The sequence below is a fragment of the Chiloscyllium punctatum genome, chromosome 4 (assembly GCF_047496795.1).
Source record: "Chiloscyllium punctatum isolate Juve2018m chromosome 4, sChiPun1.3, whole genome shotgun sequence".
Classification (NCBI taxonomy): Eukaryota; Metazoa; Chordata; class Chondrichthyes; order Orectolobiformes; family Hemiscylliidae; genus Chiloscyllium; species Chiloscyllium punctatum.
Genome location: NC_092742.1, coordinates 85,197,005 through 85,217,993, shown reverse-complemented (window position 1 = coordinate 85,217,993; position 20,989 = coordinate 85,197,005). Strand labels below are relative to the sequence as shown.

Sequence of the window (20,989 nt, the reverse complement as noted above, 5' to 3'; positions counted from 1 at the left end):
TACACGGCATCAAGGTATAACACTGATTTAGTGCTTCAAATCAACATGAGTAATTGATAAACAATAGTCCATAATCAACTTACTTCTCCAAAAGTCAAAAAGGACTTGTTCTGCAAAGAAGTCACCCATTCTGCATTGGGTGTCCCCAATATAAAGCAGATTGTGAGCAGCAAATACAGAAGGCTAAACTGAAAAGTACATGCAAACCCATCACAACTGAACCAAGATTAAATGTTGAAAAAAAAAAGCCCTACAACAGAGAAACAGTGGAAAGGTCAAGGCAATTGGTGCAGATGTGTAATGAAAGCTATCAGGATATATGTGGAACTTGACCCCATCTTTGTACTTGTCATCAAAAGGCAGCAGGCACATTAGAAGATAGATCCTCATGAAGACTAGATCTGTTGGTGTTTGTAGTTCCTTCAGCCAGGATTTCTGCTTCATGATACACCATACCCACCTATTTTGTACCATTCTTAAATATACAAAGCCTACAAACACATTCTGCCATTTGTTAACCAACTACATCAACAGCTTCTATTTCTGCTGCCCTCCATTTTGTCCTGTTGACAAGATCTGTAGGTTTTCAGTTCTGACTAAATGCCTGACATGGTCTCTTCTTGATGCTACTTTTGCTATTTCCTGCACCTCTTCATTTGCCTTAAATTTACATATGAAATTTTAAGCATAAATATACACCTCTCTGTTAACTTCCAAAGATTTTTATTTATTGCCAGGTTCCTACTGCATAGAGGAAAATGATAGTTTGCAGCATCTTAAGTGTGTTTTGTCTGTTATAAAGTTTGGCTTCTTTTGTAATCGCACCTTTCATCTTCACAAAATTGTATTTGGTTATCACTATCCTCCTCCTTACAGCTGCAGTACATTTGCCATCTTCTGTTATAATTTCTCCGAAATATATAAACTTATTTATTTGTTCCAGTGTGACACCACTCACTACAACCTTCACTTAAGTTTGTTTTCAAATTAGTTCATGGGATTAGGTGTTGCTAGCCAGTCCAGTATTTATTGCCCATGTCTGGTTGCCTTTGAGAAGGTAACGCCTTCTTGAACTCTCCAGTCCATGTAGACTCACAATGCCATGAGGGAGGGAGGTCTAGGATTTTAACCCAGTGACACTGAAAGAACAACAAAATATTTCCGAGTTATGGTGGAAGTAGCTTGGAGGGGAACTTGTGGACTGATAGTGTTCATTCATGTATCTATGCCCTTGTCCTAATACATTCCATTATAACTTCCATTGCTGTTTGTCTTTTCAGTACTTATACTCAATTTAAATTCAAAACTTCTAGACTTTTAAACTTTTGTTTTGCTGATGATGTATGATATTTTGTAGAAGGCTTTCTGATTCTGCAAGTCGTGGCTTGTTGTCAGCATACTGGAATTTATGTTTGTGCCCCTATTTTTGCACCTGTAAGGACATCCAACTCTCAGTAAATTAGCTGTGTGTACAATTTGACACACAGCCATATTATTCTCCAGTCTTCAGCTGAAACAGATGTGATTGCCCCTCTTCTGGCCGAATGTTACTGTTTGGTGCCAAAATAGACAGCGGATTTATCTCACCTTTACTGCCAATATCACCTTTCAGCAATACATGTATCAACTTTGGAAATAAAAACAATAAAACAGTTTCATAAGCTATGGAGCATACATAAATATTCTTGTTTACTTCTAGATATTTATCAAAGATTGTTCTCAAGAGGTCTAATAAAAACAAAAACCGTGAAAGCACAAGAAGGGAAATCATTGCTGGAATTATCTGTCCATGATCAAAATAAGTAGAATCAAGTAAGGTTAGTCAATTGGAGGACAGTGAACTGAATGAAGTCAATAGGTGGAGAACAGTCAAGTGGGATAATACATCATGGTCACAATTATATCGAAGATGACATTGAATGGAGCCATTTTGATATTGTGAACAGTTGTTAAAATAAAAAAGTGTGTTAATGGGCAAGTTAAGCACAGAATTAAGTGGAGTCAACACTTAAGTTTTTTGAAAGGAGGGTGATTTGAGATTACATGAGTGCTTGCAAATACAAAGATCAAAGAGATTGGGACAATGCCATTTCAAATAATACCCCAATATCTTTAAATATCCACCCGAATGAAAGCCTTGGTTTTTCAATCAAAGATGCTACTTTTGATCTACTTTTTCCTGTATTGGACTGAAATGGCAACCTACATTCCGTATTTGTACTCTGTAATAGGATGCAAACCTGAACCTTATGACTTATTCGTATTTTGTTATTTTATTAATGTAAATCTCCATTGAAAGTTCAATTAATAGTCAATCTTTGTAAAATTAAAGAAATAAAAATTACAACTACTGGTAAACTGAAGGGTTACCAAAAAAAATTCCCAAAGAGTAATAAATACAAATAGACTGGTGTTTGTTAAAATCCTGCACACAAAGTTTTTCCATTCCTACTGAGAACACTATTCAGGAAGCAGGCTTTCATGTCAAGGTGCCTTAAGGGATTTATCAGACCAATAGTATACACTCATTTTCTGCCTGTTCCTAAATGTGTTGGTTTTGTGGTAGTAGAGTAGCATTACATTTAAGCAGGGTTGAAGAATCTGCCTCTCAGTTACTACACCCCCTTACAGGCTTTTCTTTTAGTTGCAATAAAGATTAACATATGAAAGCATTTGACTTCGACTTCTAGCTTTTGATAACATCTTGACAAGGAGGTCAAAGCAACCCTCCAATTCAAAAAATCAAGGATTCAAATGCTTATATTTTGACCACTCACGAGCAAAGTACAGTACTACATAAGCAAATTATTACATATTACTTCAGTACAATTCAGGCACACGAAACCCTACCAGAAAATTTAAAATCTTCAACTCATTAGACAGGAGATCTCATACCTTTCATACTCAATGTTGCGCCACTGTGAGGCTGCATAACCTGTTAAACAAAGGATTAGAATTAATTAAAAAGGTACAAACTTTAAAATCCAGCTTTCTTTCCTCATACCCAATTATTAACAACAAAATATGCCAGTTTAAACATTAAAAATTAATCAAAATGTTAATAAGACAACACTTCCTAGAGGGACACAAATGGTATAATACTCCAGTCAATGCACATTTTAAACAAAAAAATTCAAAGTTTTTCAATTTCAGGGACGGATTCCAATGATTTCAAAAAGAAAGTTGTTCTGTAAATTCATTATTTAATTTTGAATGAAGATATTACTTGAGAGTTTTAACCATGCATATGGAGCTGAAAATGTTTTAAAACGGTGCTGTATTTCAGTGTCCTCCTGAACTTGCCCTCAGTTTTTAGTACCAGAATCAAAATTCTTAAGGAAATACAGAGCTTGTATACATTGCTACAATTAACCAGCCTCCACAATCTGAAATAAATATGGGCCAAATTTAGCAGACATCTGAAAACAAATGCGTTAATCATTTATTATTAGTTTATGGTGACTAAATATTTGTTTCAGTGCATTGCCTTCTTCGGAGGATCTGGGAAAGCAACTCTCTATCACCTTAACCAGTTACATCAAGGCATCCTTACTGAAATATACAAAGCATGAACAAGCTTTGATCAAGTCAGTGGGAATATTTCATTCAACAGCAAATCATGCGCAAAGTAAAATAAAAAGAGAGGTAAAGAAAGGGAGATTTAAGGTCAAGGAGTAAAAGTAACAAAAAATGTTAAATCAAACATCATCTTTTAAATTTTCAACTAAACGAAAATCTGAAGAAATGAGACAACATATTTACAGAAGTTAATTTTCTATGCTGCAGAAATTATTTTGCAGTAATAAGATTTTAATGTGCCAATTCAAACAAACAGGCACATTCAGTAGCTTTCCATTATGGAATTATCATAAAATCGTGGCAACTTCATGCTGTTTCATGTGCAGCAATATGGGATTCCATAAGAATTTCTGATACAATTTACTGATCCTCATTTTACGGCTCTGTGATGTATGGGGATTGAAGATAGCAGTCTAACTTGCACTCTCTAGTGACTGTCATTGTGAAATGCCTCACCATAAGCATCGCCAAACGATTCTATGCACTCCATACTGGAAGCTGCCCGGAACTTAAAACTTATTAATAACATTAAGTAAATAAAGGATACCCTTGAGTTGACAGAATTAATAAACCTTTCTTAATTAAAAAAAAAATTATGTGGATAGAGAGGCATTAAAGCTTGAAAACTCTAGAATACAAGGTGTTCTAACACAAATCAATGATAACCTTCAAAAGAACACTATGGATACTTTAGATCCCAGAATACGTCAACCTTCAAACATCCTTCCAAAAATCGGGTTCAACTTATTCGGTGACAGTAAAATTTTAACAGCTAATGTGGGGCTGCTGGCTGCCATTTTTAAAATGTGAAAATAAAAAAAAAACACCACTAATTCAAAGTAAACTCCTGTGGCAGAGTTAATTGAATGAACCTTTAATCACAAATTCATGAGATTCTTAGTCTTCAGAAACCAATAAATAGATTTCCCAGAATTCATTCTGGGCCTGCTTGACTGTGGAAGCTTTATGGAAACCCAAACTTGATCAGGAGCTGAAAAATTACGCCATGTTCTTTGTGACCTGCAACACATTATCAATGAAGATGAGCACCTCACCAAGACCTTCCCCACACCACCACTACTTGCCTTTAAACAATCGCCAAACCTCAAACAGATCGTTGTCCATAGAAAGCTTCCCGGCTCTCAGGACAACTCCATACAACCCTGTCACGGTAGGTGCTGCAAGATGTGTCAGAGTGTGGATGTAGGTACCACCATTACGTCTCCCACCTTATACATGGCAGGTACTCATGTGACTCAGCCAACGTTGTCTATCTTATACATTGAAGGCAAGGATGCCCGGAGGCATGGTACATTGGGGAAACTGAGCAAAGGCTACGACAACGGATGAATGGGCACCACACAACAATCAACAGACAGGAGTGTTCCCTCCCAGTTGGAGAACATTTCAGTGGTCCAGGATATTCGACCTCTGACCTTCAGGTGACCATCCTCCAAGGTGGACTTCAGGACAGGCAGCAGAGAAAAATGGCCGAACAGAGGCTGATAGCTAAGTTTGTTAACCATAGGGAGGGCCTCAACCAGGACCTTGGGTTCATGTCACATTACAGGTGACCACCATTGCACTATACACACACACACACGTCCACCCCCTCCCAGATTTAAGACACTCTATGCTCACTACACACATACACTTTCTCACACTCACAACCCCCAACCCAGACAAAGACCCACATGCACACATATTTTGTGGGGTGAATTTGTATTTGCCGGGTTACATTATACTTTGCTCAAAAACTGCATGAATTCATGTAAAGCTCAGTCACCTCACTTTACAGATTAGAATCGATCTAAATATCATGGCATAGACAGAGAACACAAGGGGCCAACACCTTCAACATATTGTCTAGCTATCACCATTGTTAACAACTAACCCAAGAATGCAACTTTTTAAAAAAAAGGTTTTGTGATTTACACATGAAAGGAGCGAAACTATCACGGTATTCTAACAGATGAAAGGCTTAACAGACAATCAATTTTTCAAATGTATAATTTCAGTTACATCACACTAAATTTTTGCTATAAATTCTGTGTGTTAGGATTGAGCCCTCCACTACCACCTGATGAAGGAGCAATGCTCCGAAAGCTAGTGTGCTTCCAATTAAACCTGTTGGACTATAACCTGGTGTTGTATGATTTTTAACTTTGTACACCCCAGTCCAACACCAACATCTCCAAATCTTGACCAGTCATGACGCTTTTGCATTTAGATCATCCACCACAATTAATTGTCATACTCTAAATCCAATGAACGGAGTTAAAAATCACACCACACCAGGTTATCGTCCAACAGGTTTATTTGGAAGCACCGCTCCTTTATCAGGTGATTGTGGAGATGAAGATTTGCTCTTAACATAAAGTATTTGAAGATGAGGCAAAATGTTTTACAGAGATAAGACACAATGTTATGGACCTTATTGCTGTAAAACCTGGCTATGAAAATACTATGAGGTATTTGATTCTGCTAATGGTTTCTTCCAACACGTTTTGGACTCTGTTTTCTGTTTGACAAACATTTTACAACAATGTTCAACCAGATGTGCCATGTGTAGATCCATCTTGGCCCACTCTAGCAATCCCCATCATTAAAGTTGCCAGACTTCAGTCAATTCAATTCACTCCACTCCACATAATATAAAGAAATGGCTGGAAGCAATGGATAATGCAAAGGCCACAGGTTCTGACAACATTCTGGCAAAAGCCCTGGAGAATAATTCTCCAGAATCTGCCACTAGTCATGATATTCCAATACAATTAGAACATTGGCATCTACCTAACTATATTAAAAACTGTCCTGTACACTAAAAGTTGTATATTTCCAATGTGGCCAATTACTACTCCTTCAGCCTAGTCTCAATCACCAGTAAATATTGGAAGGTGTTATCAAGTAGCACTTGATCAGCAATAACCTGGTCACTAATGCCCAGTTTGGGTTCCTCCTGCACCAATCAGCTCCTGACCTCATTATAGCCTTAGTTTAAACATGGACAAGAGAGTTGAATTCCAGAGGTAAGATGAGAGAGTGATTGCCCTTGACATCGAAGCCACATTGGACAATGGGTAGCATCAATGAACTCTCTAAAAGTTAATGGGAATCATGGGGAATCTTTCAGATGGTTAGAGTGGTTGTGGTTGTTGGAGGTCAGTCTTCTCAGCTCCAGTACATCTCTGCTGACATTCCTCACAGTAGTGTCCTAGACATAAATAATCTTTAGCTACCGCACAAATGATCTTCTCTCAAATGTAAGGTTAGATGTTTGGATATTTCTTGATGATTGCCCTTATCTAGCATAACTTGTGACTTCAGCAGTCCATGTCCAAATACAGCAAGACCTGGACAACATCCATGTTCTGGGTTGACATGTGGCAAGAATCATTCACATTAGGGGAATTTTCAGGCTTGGGAGAAACACCCATAGCTTACACAGAAAGCACAAGCCCAAGAGATTTTTCCCAGTTTGACTGTAAGAGTTTTCAGCAGTCCTGAGGAGTACTTTAGTTAAGATTTTTGTATTGACCAGTACTTCGAAGGTAAGCATATAGGGAAACTAGATTAACTTAGAGTTAGTAGTGAGTGTTAGTCCCAGACCAGAAGTGAAAACAGAAATTGCTGGCAAAACTCAACAGATCGGGCAAGGTCTGTTTATGGGTAGTATACAAAAGTTGCGGCTTATCTTTTCAACTTATAAAAGAGTATTTTGTAATGAATGGGATTATACTTTTACTGTTTGCTTAAAATATTTGATTTTGTGTTGTAAGTAGATGGCTTGGTTTATTCTATTTATCTTCATTTCTTCTGTTAATAAATTTCTAATTTATTGTTAAAACAAAATCTTCGACATTGTGCGTTTATCTTTCAGTGAGAGACCACTTTGTTATAAAAACAAATTACAATCAATCAAGCCAGATTTCAGTCTCAGATCTGACTTGCCAGTAATACATCAGGTGGGTTCATAAGAGCATACTCAAATTGACAAATTTTACTATTGATACACCTGATAAATCTGTACTGGCACCTCAGTGGTTCACTATAATTCTAAATGTTTTAAAAAAAAAGAGTGCATAATAGCCAAATTTACTGATGTAACAAAATTAAGTAAAAAAAAGACGGAAACAAAGTTACAAACAGGCACCGAGAGATGGGTAAAACTGCAGAAGATGGACTTTGAGAATGAGGTCATCCACTTCAGATAGACATGATTATTTTCTAAACTAATAGTGAAAACTAAAATCTGTGATGGAACACATAGATTTAGTGGTCCAAACACTTCAACAAAAAAAGCTAAAGGATAGGAGTAAAAATAACCAAAGAGGCTACTTTAATATCAACCTTTGTCTCAAGGAATTGGAATACAAAAGGGCTAAAAGAATTAAATGGTATAAAATTGTGGAGACATTCCACTTGGAATACTGAATTCAATTGTAGGTACTGGACCTTTTGGAAAATATACTAGAGGAGATGGGTGCAGAATCGTCAAAACAAAGTACCTGGAGTATAAGACTAGATTATGAGCACAGGTCTCCTTGCCTGAAAAATTCTCTAAGTGCCTGATAGCCACAGGATCCCTATACACAGCTGTTATCTATGTTTAGGAACAATTATTGATTCAACAGAAAATTCAAGGGAGTGACATTTTTTGTGCATTTATGGATAACAGGGCTTTTGGACACCTGAACATGTCCTTTATCTTAAGAAATGGGATCACTAAAAGGATAGAACGACTGCAGTGAGCATAAACAGGTCAGCCAGCTGGTCATCATAGACTATGAGCTTCCTGATTGGGGCTGTTAATCTAGTTCTGGCTGACGGATTTAAAAAATGTTGCAGAGATACTGATTCTGGTACCTGAATCTGGCACAGGCAGTACTATAGTCAAGGACTGTTCGTGTATAAATACAGCATGACTTGGTGACGGGATACCACCCTCTGTGGAGTTATTTCAAAAACACATTTTTTTTTCAAAACAACTTATCAGTTTATCATATGGTTTAAGCTAAATAAACAGTTGGAGCTCCTCGATTTATTGGAAGGCCCATATCTTCAGTAAAGTGTGGGATTTACAATAAATGCTGGGACTTATGGCTTTATTTTGGATATTGTATGGCATTCAAATGGAGTGCAACCTACTCAGACGGAGAAGTTAACCAGCCCATCATGTGCCTTTGAGGACCCAGCATGGTAACTGAAACCTTGATCTAGCTACTCTCCTACAAATCCACTGAAAGAATCATCATCGACATTTCCTTGCTTTCAAGATCCCAATGACAATGACCTGCATTGAGTGTGAACAACAAGATGGCCAGAGTGAGGGTAGAGCCGATCAGGGATAATGGAGGGAACTTGCGCCTGGAGCCAGAGGAAATCGGGGAGGTCCTTAATGAATACTTTGCTTCAGTATTCACTACTAACAGGGACCTTGACCTTTCTGAGGACAGTGGGAAACAGGCTGGTATTCTAGAACAGGTTGATGTTAGGAAGGAGTTTGTGCTGAAAAGTTTGAAAAACATTAAGGTTAGATAAATCCTCTGGACAAGACAGGAAGAGATTACTGCACCTTTGGCGATGATCTTTGCTTCCTCACTGTCCACTCGAGTAGTGCCAGATGATTGCAGAGTGGCAAATGTTATTTCCTTGTTCAAGAAAGGAAATAGGGATAACCCAGTGAATTACAGACCAGTCAGTGTTATGTCAGTGGTGGGCAAAGTATTGAAGAAGAACCTGAGAGACCGGATTTATGATTTCTTGGAAAACCATAATCTGATTAGAAATAGTCAGCTTGGCTTTGTGAGAGGCAGGTCATGCCTCACAAACCCTACTGAATTTTGTGAGGATGTGACAAAATATGTTGAAGACGACAGAGCAGTAGATGTGGTGCACATGGATTTTAGCAAGGTGTTTGATAAGGTAGGCATTCAAAAAAATAAGGAAGCACGGCATACAGGGAACTGGTCTGTCTGGATACAGAATTGACTAGCCCATAGAACACAAGGGATGATGGTAGATATACAGTAATCAGCCTGGAACTCTGAGATCAGTGGTGTTCTGCAGGGATTGGTTCTGGGACCTCTGCTCTTTGTGGTTTTTGTAAATCACTTGGATGAGGAAGTGAAAGGGTGAGTTAGTAAGCTTGCCGTTGACACGAAGATTAGTGGAGTTATGCGTAGCACTGAGGGTTGCTGTTGGTTGCAATGAGACATTGACAGGATATAAAACTGGGCTGAAATGTGGCAGATGGAGTTCAACCCGAAAAGCATGAAGTCATTCACTTTGGAAGGTCGAATTTGAATGCAGAATACAGGGTTAAAGGCAGGATTCTTCACAGTGCGGCAGAATAGAGAGACCTTGGGATGCATGATCATAGATCCCTCAAAGTTGCCACCCAAGTTAATAGGTATGTTAAGAAGGCATATGGTGTGTGGAGAAAGTGAGGACTGCAGATGCTGGAGATCAGAGCTGAAAATGTGTTGCTGGAAAAGCGCAGCAAGTCAGACAGCATCCAAGGAACAGGAGAATCGACGTTTCGGGCACCAGCCCTTCTTCAGGAATGAGGAAAGTGTGTCCAGCAGGCTAAGATAAAAGGTAGGGAGGAGGGACTTGGGGGAGGGGCGTTCGGAATGCGATAGGTGGAGGGAGGTCAAGGTGAGGGTGATAGGCTGGAGTGGGGTGGGGGGGTCGGAGAGGTCAGGAAGAAGATTGCAGGTTAGGAAGGTGGTGCTGAGTTCCGAGGGATTTGACTGAGACAAGGTGGGGGGAGGGGAAATGAGGAAACTGGAGAAATCTGAGTTCATTAGGCAGCTCCGTAGGCAGGTGCTGATTAGTCGGTTCCGTAGGCATTAGCGAAGGATTGAATTTAAGAGCCCCGAGGTTATGCTGCAGCTCTGTAGGCCTCCTGGTTAGACCACAATTGCAATGCTGTGTTCAGTTCTGGTCACCTCATTATAGGAAAGATGTGGAAGCTTCAGAAAGGGGGCAGAGGAGATTTACCAGGATGCTACCTGGAATGGAGGGCATGTCTCACAAAGAAAAGTTGAGGGAACTAGGGCTTTTCTCATTGGATCGAAGGAGGATGACAGGTGACTTGATAGAGGTGTACAAGATAATGAGAGTGGATAGCCAGAGACCTATCCTCACAGCAGCAATGTCTATCACGAGGGAGCATAATTTTAAGGTAGCTGGAGGAAGATTTAGGAGAGATGTCAGAGGTAGGTTTTGTTTTTTTTTACACAGAGTGATGGGTACAAGGAATGCATTGCCGGCAGTGGTAGTAGAGTCAGACATATTAGGGATATTTACGAGGCTCTCGGATAGGCAAGTGGAAGATAGTACAATGGAGGATATATATGTTAGACTAATTTTAAAGTAGGATAAAAGGCCAGCAAAACAGAGGGCCTGTACTGTGCTGTACTGTTTATGTTCTACTTACGTGTGCAAGAACATGGACTGAAAGCCATTTTGAATACTTCATTCCAAATCTTTTTCGCCTTCAAGAACTAACCATTATTTACTAAAATGTGTTTTCCTAAAAATTAATCCCCACAGATAAAATCTTTACTTCTTGCCTGCTATCTGGTGTGTCTGTATGTATTTTATTTAGAAGGATAAAAAGCTACACTTTTCCTATTTTCAAACATGTATTAACTTGCTTGGCACCTTTACCAAATAAATACTATTTTATTATAAATTAATTTTTTTTTGCTTTTAAAAGGAACCTATAGAACTGACGATTTGGTAACTGGGTGAAACATTTTAATTTATGAAAGACATATGACGTAGTGGGACCAGACAGAGACACTGCAATCTGAGCAGTCACAAACCATGTTATTGTATAATCATCAGCACACCACTTCACTTTAGACCTTACAATGGACGGTAGGTCACTAATGACACAAACAAAAATGGTGCTAGATGCGAGCCCAGTGTAAAGTTTTCATCTTGATTTCCATGGACTTCAGTTTGCTAGGGCTCCTTGATGTCAAAAACAATCATCTACACTTCCTCTCACAAATTTAGTTCTTTTTGAACAAGGCTGTAATGAATTAGGAGCTCAGCAGACCCGATCAAACTTAAACTGAACATCAGTAATCAGGCTTTTATTGAGTAATTGCCATTTATACATTCCATCAATTAGTTGATGATAGAGAGTATACTGGTGGGGCAGTAATTGACTAGGTTGGATTTGACCGTTATTTTTTGTGAGCAGGCCATATCTGGGCATCTTCTATATTGCCAGCTGCATACCAGACAGTACTGGGATAGTGTTGCTATGGGCAAGTCTTCAGTACTATTGCTGGAATGTTATCAGGGCCCAGTACCTTCACAGTATCCAATGCTTTCAACACTTTCTTAATATTACTTGGAGTTAATCAAATTAGCTGAAGGCTGGCGTCTGGAGAGAGAACTCAGGAAGAGGTCAACATGGAACACCCACTCAGCATTTTTGGTTGAAGGTGCTTGCAAATGCTTCTGCCTTGTCTTTTGCACTGTTATTTCCATTACAACAGCATTATGATTTTAATATATTTTCAAAAATATTTGTGATATTTGCACCGTTCATTTCTTAGCTATGTCCTAAACTCAATTTTCTTCTCTGCAAAATTATCAAGTGACACAAAATCAGGAAATTTTACTTCCTGGTTTACTGTGTACAAGAATTTTTCACATGATTGGTTGCACGATGACAGTTTTGTTGACTGACGCTGAAGATTCCATGTAGTTCACGTCAGATTTAAATTAACATCAGGAAAGGAGGGAATTGCATGCTAGAGACACCGACAGACATTTGGCATGAGCTGTCTTCACTGGTACATTACCACTTTACCAATGACTGCAACATTTAGGCCATCATGACCCAGAATTGACATCCACACACAACCACAGTATTAATTTGATGGACTAAGTAGCTTTCCTTCTGTGCCTTACACTATGATCTCCTGGATTCATTCTTGGTCTGAAAATAAAACTAATCAGGAATACAGAGTCATAGTTAACACATTTAAAGTTGTTTATTTGCTTGGTGTTGGAGAATGTTGTTTAATAATTTCATCTAGATACCTTTTGACTATTTTTATGTTGAATGTTGCAAGCTATTTTAACATATCTAAAGAAGAAAAATGTAAAGTCTCAAAGGTAGGGGCACAATAGTGTGCAATTCTGGTCTCCCTCCTCTAAGGAGGATGTTGTGAAACTTGAAAAGGGCTCAGAAAATATTTACAAGGATGTTGCCAACGTTAGAGGGTTTCAGGTATAAGGACAGGCCAAATAGGCTGGGGCGGTTTTCCCTGGAGCGTTGCAGTGTGTTGTGGCTCATTTAAATTACGTTTTAATGCAGCTCCACTTGTGGAGATGATTGCTCCTGCAGTTGAGTATCTGGTCAGTGTATGTGGCTTCCCTGTAAACGCTGGTCTGTAGCTCTCCACTGGCTTTGTGTTCTCGCGTGATGTCCAGGAAGGGGAGTCTGTTGTTCTCTTTACATCGGTAAGGATGTTGTTTATGTGTTTTTCTACAAGAACTGGCCAAGCTTACGCACAGCAATTACACAGTCAATTCAAAGACTTGGATAAAGAACCTGTCAGACCAACCACACTCAGACACAGAAAAGACTGCCCTCGTACAAGGAATGAACTTCAACCACTGGGATATGGACTAAAAGGACTTCCTAGCAGCACTGGAATCCACACTGAAAGGCAATGCACTGAACACGCTCACAGAGGAAAGCCCTGAAAGGACTCAGAAAAGACTAGAATTGTGACAATTCTACTGGCAGACAAAGGGCACATGACCATCATTCTGAACAAAAAACACAATAAATTGAAAAAGCAAACACAATACTCGCAGATACCGATACCTTCCAGCAGGTGGCAATAGACTTAACTCCACAGCTAAAAAACCGTATTACAGCAAGCCCTGAGGAAACTTTACAAGACAGGTGAAATTAACAGGACAGACCTCAAAAGAATGAAAACTGTAGGATCCAACACACCCCATTTCTACAGATTTCCAAAGATACTTAAATAAAGGGCCCCCCTCAGACCCATAGTCTCACTTCCCAGTACACCAAACAAAGGAATTGCAACATCTAGTAGAAGACTCAAGCCACTTCAAGAAATTCCATAACATCAAGGTAGAGGACGACGAGGTCATGGTCTCCTTTAACGTGACTGCTCTATTCACATCAATAAACATCACCCTGGCCAAATAAACAGTGGCCTGACTGCTAGACAAACCACGGACACAAACACCTGACAGCACCAACTCCATCAGAAAGGACAGCATCCTCAAACTAGTAGACCTGTGCCTCACAATCCTGTTCACCTTCAAAGACAAGACCTACAAACAAATCAATGGTACGCCTATGTGATCACCAACATCAGGATTCTTAGCAGAAGTAGTTATGGAAAGGCGAGAACGAACAGCCCTTGCCACGATTTAGCCCAAGTTTTGGGTCCGCTATGTGGATGACATCTTTGTCATCATGCAATGCAACAAATTGGAAGAAACCCACAAACCCATAAACAACATCCTTGCCATTATAAAGTTCACCATAGAGGAAGAGAACAACAACAGACTCCCTTTCCTAGATGTCATGCTAGAACACAAAGCCAATGGAGAGTTAGAGACCAGCGTTTACAGGAAAGCCACACACACACTGAACAGATACTCAACTTCAGGAGCAATCATGCCAAAATCCACAAATGGAACTGCCTCAGTATTTAAACAAGCCACAACACACTGCAGCACCCAGGAACTAAGAAGCGGAGGAAAAACACCTGTATAATATATTCAGGAACATCGGGTACCCCGCAGTCCGCCGATTCCTATACAACAGACCTAAGAAGACAACACAGAAACTCTAGACACCCTGCCACACAGTAAAGACATCTTGGAGACAACGACCAGACAATTCTAGCCCCTAGGCATCATGGTGGCCCACAAACCTACCACCATACTGAAACAGTTCGTGATGAATTTAAAGGACCCGGAGCAACAACCAGCAGAACGACCGTCATATGCAAAATATGCTGCAAAGACTGAAACAAACATTACATTGGACAGACAGGCAGGAAGTTAGCCACCAGGATACATGAGCACCAACTAATCACTAGTATCCATACACACAGATGAAGAGGGACACCAGTTTGACTGGGACAATACATCCATCCTGAAGCAGGCTAAACAAAGACATACATGGTAATTCCTAGAGGCCTGGCATTCAAACCGGAACTCCATTAGCCAACATATTGATTTGGACCCCATTTATCAACCTCTCAGAAAAAGAACCGAAAGTGATATTACCCACCACAATAAACTAAAAAGGATAAACACCAAGTAGGACAGGAACACCAGCGCTTCATCGGAGGCTCACTGATGATGTTACCTAGCATGGTAACAAAACATCTGAGAACAAATCCAGCAGCTCAGCCAGCAAACTTACAAACCTAACATTCAGTATTATTTGCAGATCCTCAGATACTAAAGCAGTCCAAGGTCACTTGTGGCAAGTAACATTCGTTCACAAGTACAAAGGCAATGGCTATACTTGATAAGAATTAAAACTAAACAATTCTCCTTGATGTTCAAAGCATTACTACTGTTGAACTTCTCCATCAACATCCCAGATGTTACACTGACCACAAGCTTAATTGGATTAGTCATGCAAGTACTGTAGTTAGCAAGGGTGGGTCAAAGGCTGGAATTTGAGTGGTGAAACATTCATCTCTGACTTGTGTTTTGTAGATGGTGGATAAGTTTTAGGGAATCACAAGTGTCATGGAACACTTTCAACTTGTCTGGCTAAAACAGCTCAAATAATATTGCTGGATGCTATCCAAGACAAAGCAATTAACTCTCTAACCACTACCCATGAACACTGGGGCATCACTGTCAAGTTTATACAAGATGCAATGCACAAGGCTCCTGCAATGGCATCTTCCAAATCCACGATCTAGAAGGACACAGAAAACATGGGAACACGCCAGCTTCACACTCCTTTTCAAGTCACAAGTCATCCTGACTTGGAACTATATCACGTTCTTTGGCTGGGTCAAAACCCTAGAGCTCCCTTCCAGACTGGATTGTAGAGATACCAGATGAACTAGGGCGGTTCAATTACAATGAGAGATGTACAACAATTTCTGGCATTGCCAGTAACGATCAGACCCTGTGAAAAAATTTTAAAATATACTCTCTCTATTAATGAATACACAGTTTTTTGTTTCCTTGGCTCTCCAAAAAACTACTGGAGTAGGTGGTTTTGTCAGGCGAAAGTGAGACTGCAGATGCTGGAGATTAAAGTCAAGATTAGAGTGGTGCTAGAAAAGCACAGCAGGTCAGGCAGCAGAGCAGGAAAATCGATGTTTCGGGCAGGAGCCCTTCATCAGGAAGTGGGTGGTTTTATCACTTGACTATTAATCCATAGACTCAGGTAATATTCTGCGGATCAGAATTCAAAGCCTGCCAATGGCTGATTATTGAATTCAAATTCCACTATGACCACAAAACTACTGCAGACTGTCAGTTAAAATCTATCAGATTCACTGAAGACCGTTAGGGATGGAAATCTGCCACCCTTACCTGGTCTGGCCTACGTGTGACTATTCTTTGACGAGATGTAGGGGTCGCTGGCAATGCCAGCATATGTTGGCTATCCTTAATTTGATTAGGCCATTTCAGAGAGCAGTTACTAGTTATCCATATTGCTTTAGATGCAATGTTGTATGTCAATCAGCCTGAGTAAGGAAAGCAAATTTCTTCATCATAAGGGTTACATAGATTTTATTAACTGAGTTATAAGTTCTACTTCTTTGTTCTAGCATCCTGGCAATCTTGACATCAAGTTGATTAGCAATATTGCTTGATACCTTACATCTAACAAGCTTACAAAATAACAAAAGCGCTTTGACACAGAAGGAGTCCATCATGTCTACAATGCCTCTTCAAATGAGCATCTTATTCCCAATTTTCAGCTTTTGCTCGATAACTTTGCACTTTTTTCTGAAAAGATCATCTAGTACCCTCTTGAATGCCTTAATTGAATCTGCTTCCACCAGTGCAGGCAGTGCATTCCATATGCTAACTACTCACTGTGTGAAAAGAAAATCTTGCACATTTTAAAGGTAGGAGCAGAATTAGGCCACTCAGCTTATCAACTCTGCTTATTTTTCATGGTTGGGGACTGACTTAAGATTTAAGGTGAGATCTCATCTTTACACTTCAGTTTGAGTATGACATCATTCAATATATTCAACTGATATAACAAATAAAGATTTGTGTTAATTATGTAAGATGGGATAAATGAACATATGGATAAGAATGCAACTAGAGATCAAAAGAATAAATGAAAGCATAAATAATTGAACACTCAACAGGATACGACACTAATTTTAGTTCTGTGTCAGAGTCATAGAAATGTACAGCATGGAAACAGACCTTTCGGTCCAACCCGTCCATGCCGACCAGATATCCCAACCCAATCTAGACCCACCTGCCAGTACCCGGCCCATATCCCTCCAAACCCTTCCTATTCATATACCCATCCAAATGCCTCTTAAATGCTGCAATTGTACCAGCCTCCACCACTTCCTCTGGCAGCTCATTCCCTACATGCACTACCCTGTGTGAAAAAGTTGCCCCTTAGGTCTCTTTTATATCTTTCCCCTCTCACCCTAAACCTATGCCCTCTCGTTCTGGGCTCCCCAACCCCAGGGAAAAGATTTTGTCTATTTATCCGATCCATGCCCCTCATAACTTTGTAAACTTCTAAGGTCACATGTTATGTGCAAAAATACAGCTACATTATTTAATATTTTCTGATGTAGAAATTGTACTTTAAGTCTCAGTAATATTACAAAGCAACAGTTCATTTTAATTTCATTACTTTTATGCTTAGCCCTTGTCAAATAAGTGCTGGCATGTTTTTTCAAAATTCACAGAAATAAAGGCTTGCCTCCAGCAAAAGCTTGTTTTCTCTAATAAAAACCAGAACAGAATGTTCACTAGAAATTTATGGATTTAGATCAGTAAAGCAATTTTTGGAAAAAACAAAGAAATGTTTTATTAAGTACATACTTAAAACTCTCAAAATCTAATGTTGAAACAAGCTGATTAATATCAAGAGTTGAATCATTACTGTATCTATATTGATGTCTGCACATGGCAAAAGAGCTACACAACCACCCAACAAATGCAGCATCCACTGATACATCTTAAAATTCTCAGGTTTTATCCTCATTCTTGAAACAACAAATCAACACATGGAGGTGTAGCATTCGCAAAACCTATTTCAATGAGATCATAGCTGAGCTGAATCCAACTCCATATGCCCTACTTTGCCTCATTATATATCTTATTAATTACTAGCGGTTAGCAAAAATCGCTCTTGGGTTCAACATTAACAAATGACTGAGTGCCAACTGCCACTGTGGAGGGAAATTCCAAATTCAATCAATCATTCCATTAAGTAGCGTATCCTAACTGCTACAAAGCCGTTCTCTATTTCTGAGACTTCACCCCCAATTGTCGGCTCTCCCTGCAGCAAATCATATTTTATCCCTGTCTGCTCTATCTATTCCCCTTAAGATCTTGAAAATATCAATCAAATCAACCGTTAACCTTTCAAATTTAAAAAATGCAACCTAGATTTTTTATTCTTTAATTTAACCTCAAAATCCACCATCATTCTAGTAAATTTATATTGCATTCACATATCCTTTCAAATGTATGGTATCCAGAACTGCTCACAGTACTATTGGTGTAGTTTAATCAGAGACTTACATTGCATGACTTGTGTTCTAGATTCCAAAAAAGGCCAACATTCCATTTGATTCATTGGTTATTTTCCATGCTTCCCTATGCATTATATCTCTACACATACACTTCTCAAGTCTCCTTGGGCTTTGACTATTTCTGGTTTTCCCAATTTTGCACGTATTTAGTCTGTCATTTTTTAGTTTAAGCAAATTATTTTACACTTGACTACACATTTGCCAGAGTTTTGGTTTTCCCAGCTCTTTTACCTATTATTATTACTATTCCTTTGCAGTTTCATATTTTCATCTCGATTTTGTCACCAGAAAACATGACTACGTGGTGTTCTCTCACATCATTTCCGCTATTAATAAATGTTGAACAGTTGAAAAGCTCAACACAAATCTTCACAATTCATATTCTACCAATCAGAATAACTGCCATGATGCAAGTCCTTTGTCTGCCATTGCTCAGCCCACTTACTTATCAATTTGCTGTGAATTTCAAGGTTCAACTTTAGCTAATGCAGCTTCACCAGTAAAGCAATCATCTAAACTTGCTCATAGCCATTTCCTAATTATCATCTTATTTACTTAGCTAATTTTGAATGGTAAGTAAAGAACTACAAAACTCATACCCACTGTGTAAGATGAAATATTAACAATCTTCTAGATTCAATACATAATTAAGTAGTTGTTATCTAGGTGGCACTCTCATGTGCAGACTTAACATGAACAATTTTGCAGTTGAAATCATAAAAATCTTCTCATTTTAACAGACAGTGGATGTACTTTTCAGGCATCTTTTTCAAATGAGAAATCAATACTGCCTTCAATATAATGTCTAAATACCATTGAGAAAAGTAAGCCAAAAATCAAGAATTTCATTGTTGTTCGATCCACTATTTTTGAGTTTAAATCATGACCAAAGGAGTTATAACATAATTTAAAACTGTCTCAAACTGAACACAGCAAACTAAAACAAAAATGGCTGCTACAAAGCACCTCACTGTACAACTACTAACTTTAAATGGATTTCAGAAATACATGCTTAGAAATGTCAAGACCCTTGACGTATCTGGGGGCTTGCAAACAGACAATGGAGTAGTGAGAATTCCTTTGGAAAGCAAGAAGAAACAGAAGGGGAGACCAAATCACTGAGCATTATTGACTTCTTTGCTTTGTGGAACTCTTGATGCCTCAAAATTAACATCACCACATTGATTCATTGGCCTGCATGTAGAAATATACGAACAGCAGGTCTGCAGAACTCCAAGATGGTCCCTTTAAGAAACACCCCAAAGAGGGGTTTTTAACCAAGGGAGGACAAAGAGTAAAAAGATGCGAAAACCTGATTTTGTTCTGTTGAAGCAAGTAGAAATACACAAGTGCCAAACCACAGAACTAGTGAAGAACATAGAACATTGTCTCATTCTAGTCATGGTAATCCACCTGTCCAACACTAACTCGCTTCTGAATCTGACTTCAAGCGCCCACCTCTTCAATTCAACAACAATGAACTTATGCGATGGGTCGCATTGTATATGAGATTTCTTTCTCTTAAGCATTCATTTGTCTTATCTTTACTTGCTTTTGTCTCTGCTTCTTGTGATTCCTTGTTAATAGCTTTATTCAATTTTCCCAACCAAGCAACCTCCAGGGCTATGACTTGTTAAAAACTAACCTTTAACCTGTTTAAACAAAAGCTCAACTCCTAATCTGCTTTAATTTAAGTCATTACAAATAAAAAGGGGGCTACACAAGTTTATTAATCTATAGTTCACTAAGCATGTGGAGTACATGCCTGGTCGTCATGATACTAGAATCAGAGATAACTTGGTGATGGTATTCCATATGTTACATGCTGTAGATATTAAAACGTAATTCTGCAAGTTGCTTGAAACATGGAACAAGAAAAATGTTAAGAACAAATTTAATTTTAATTCTTGAATTTTAAAGCTGTGTTCATAACACATACTGGTTTATTTTGCAACAATATATTAACAGTACCTGGTGGTTGCTGTCTGCACCGGAGTAGGAATTACGTGAGCTGCAGCCAACTGGAGGAGTAGCTTCCCGTACAAATTCGGTCATCTCTATTCCACCTCCTGGGTCACTGTAATTTAAACATAAGCAATTGAGAAATTTGAAGACAACTAAAGAAAATTCATGCCAAAATGGCCTATGTCAAGTAAAGTTTCAATTAAAGCTTCTCCACAATACTGCAATGTGTACTTTGCAAGGTTACAGTTCGTCTCTTTGGTGTCTTTCCAATAATTATCCTTCAGCCAACTCAAAAGTGATTGCTGGCTCATTATCACACACTGTTTGTGGGACATTATGACATGCAAATTATCCACCATATTTCCAAAATGAAAGCAGGGGCTGCAACGCAAATTTATTTCATTGACTGGAAAGCACTTGGGCTGTTGTGAGGTGATGATAAACACTACGTAAATGGAAGTCCACTTTGTTCATTTTATACTTCATTTGTTTTGATTAATCACAAAATCTACCTCCTCTATCGACATTAATTACCATCTCCAACTTTCCTTTTCACCTCAAATTCTTTGAACATGTTGTCACCTCCCAAATTTATGGTTTTGTTCAAATCCATGTTTGAACACCTCCAGTCAGGTTTCCAAGTT

General features: G+C 38.8%; 1 protein-coding gene across 4 annotated transcripts in view; it reads right to left on the bottom strand.

The window, feature by feature from the left end:
* pcnx1 (pecanex 1) overlaps positions 1 to 20,989 on the bottom strand; it is a 280,941-nt gene that overhangs the window by 183,169 nt on the left and 76,783 nt on the right. For all 4 annotated transcript variants that reach the window (XM_072569208.1, XM_072569209.1, XM_072569211.1 and 1 more), the window contains 2 exons: positions 20,352 to 20,457; positions 2,896 to 2,935 (listed from right to left, as the gene is read on the bottom strand). In XM_072569208.1, coding sequence (XP_072425309.1) covers positions 2,896 to 2,935; positions 20,352 to 20,457 — 146 coding nt within the window. The remainder of the gene's footprint in view (positions 1 to 2,895; positions 2,936 to 20,351; positions 20,458 to 20,989) is intronic.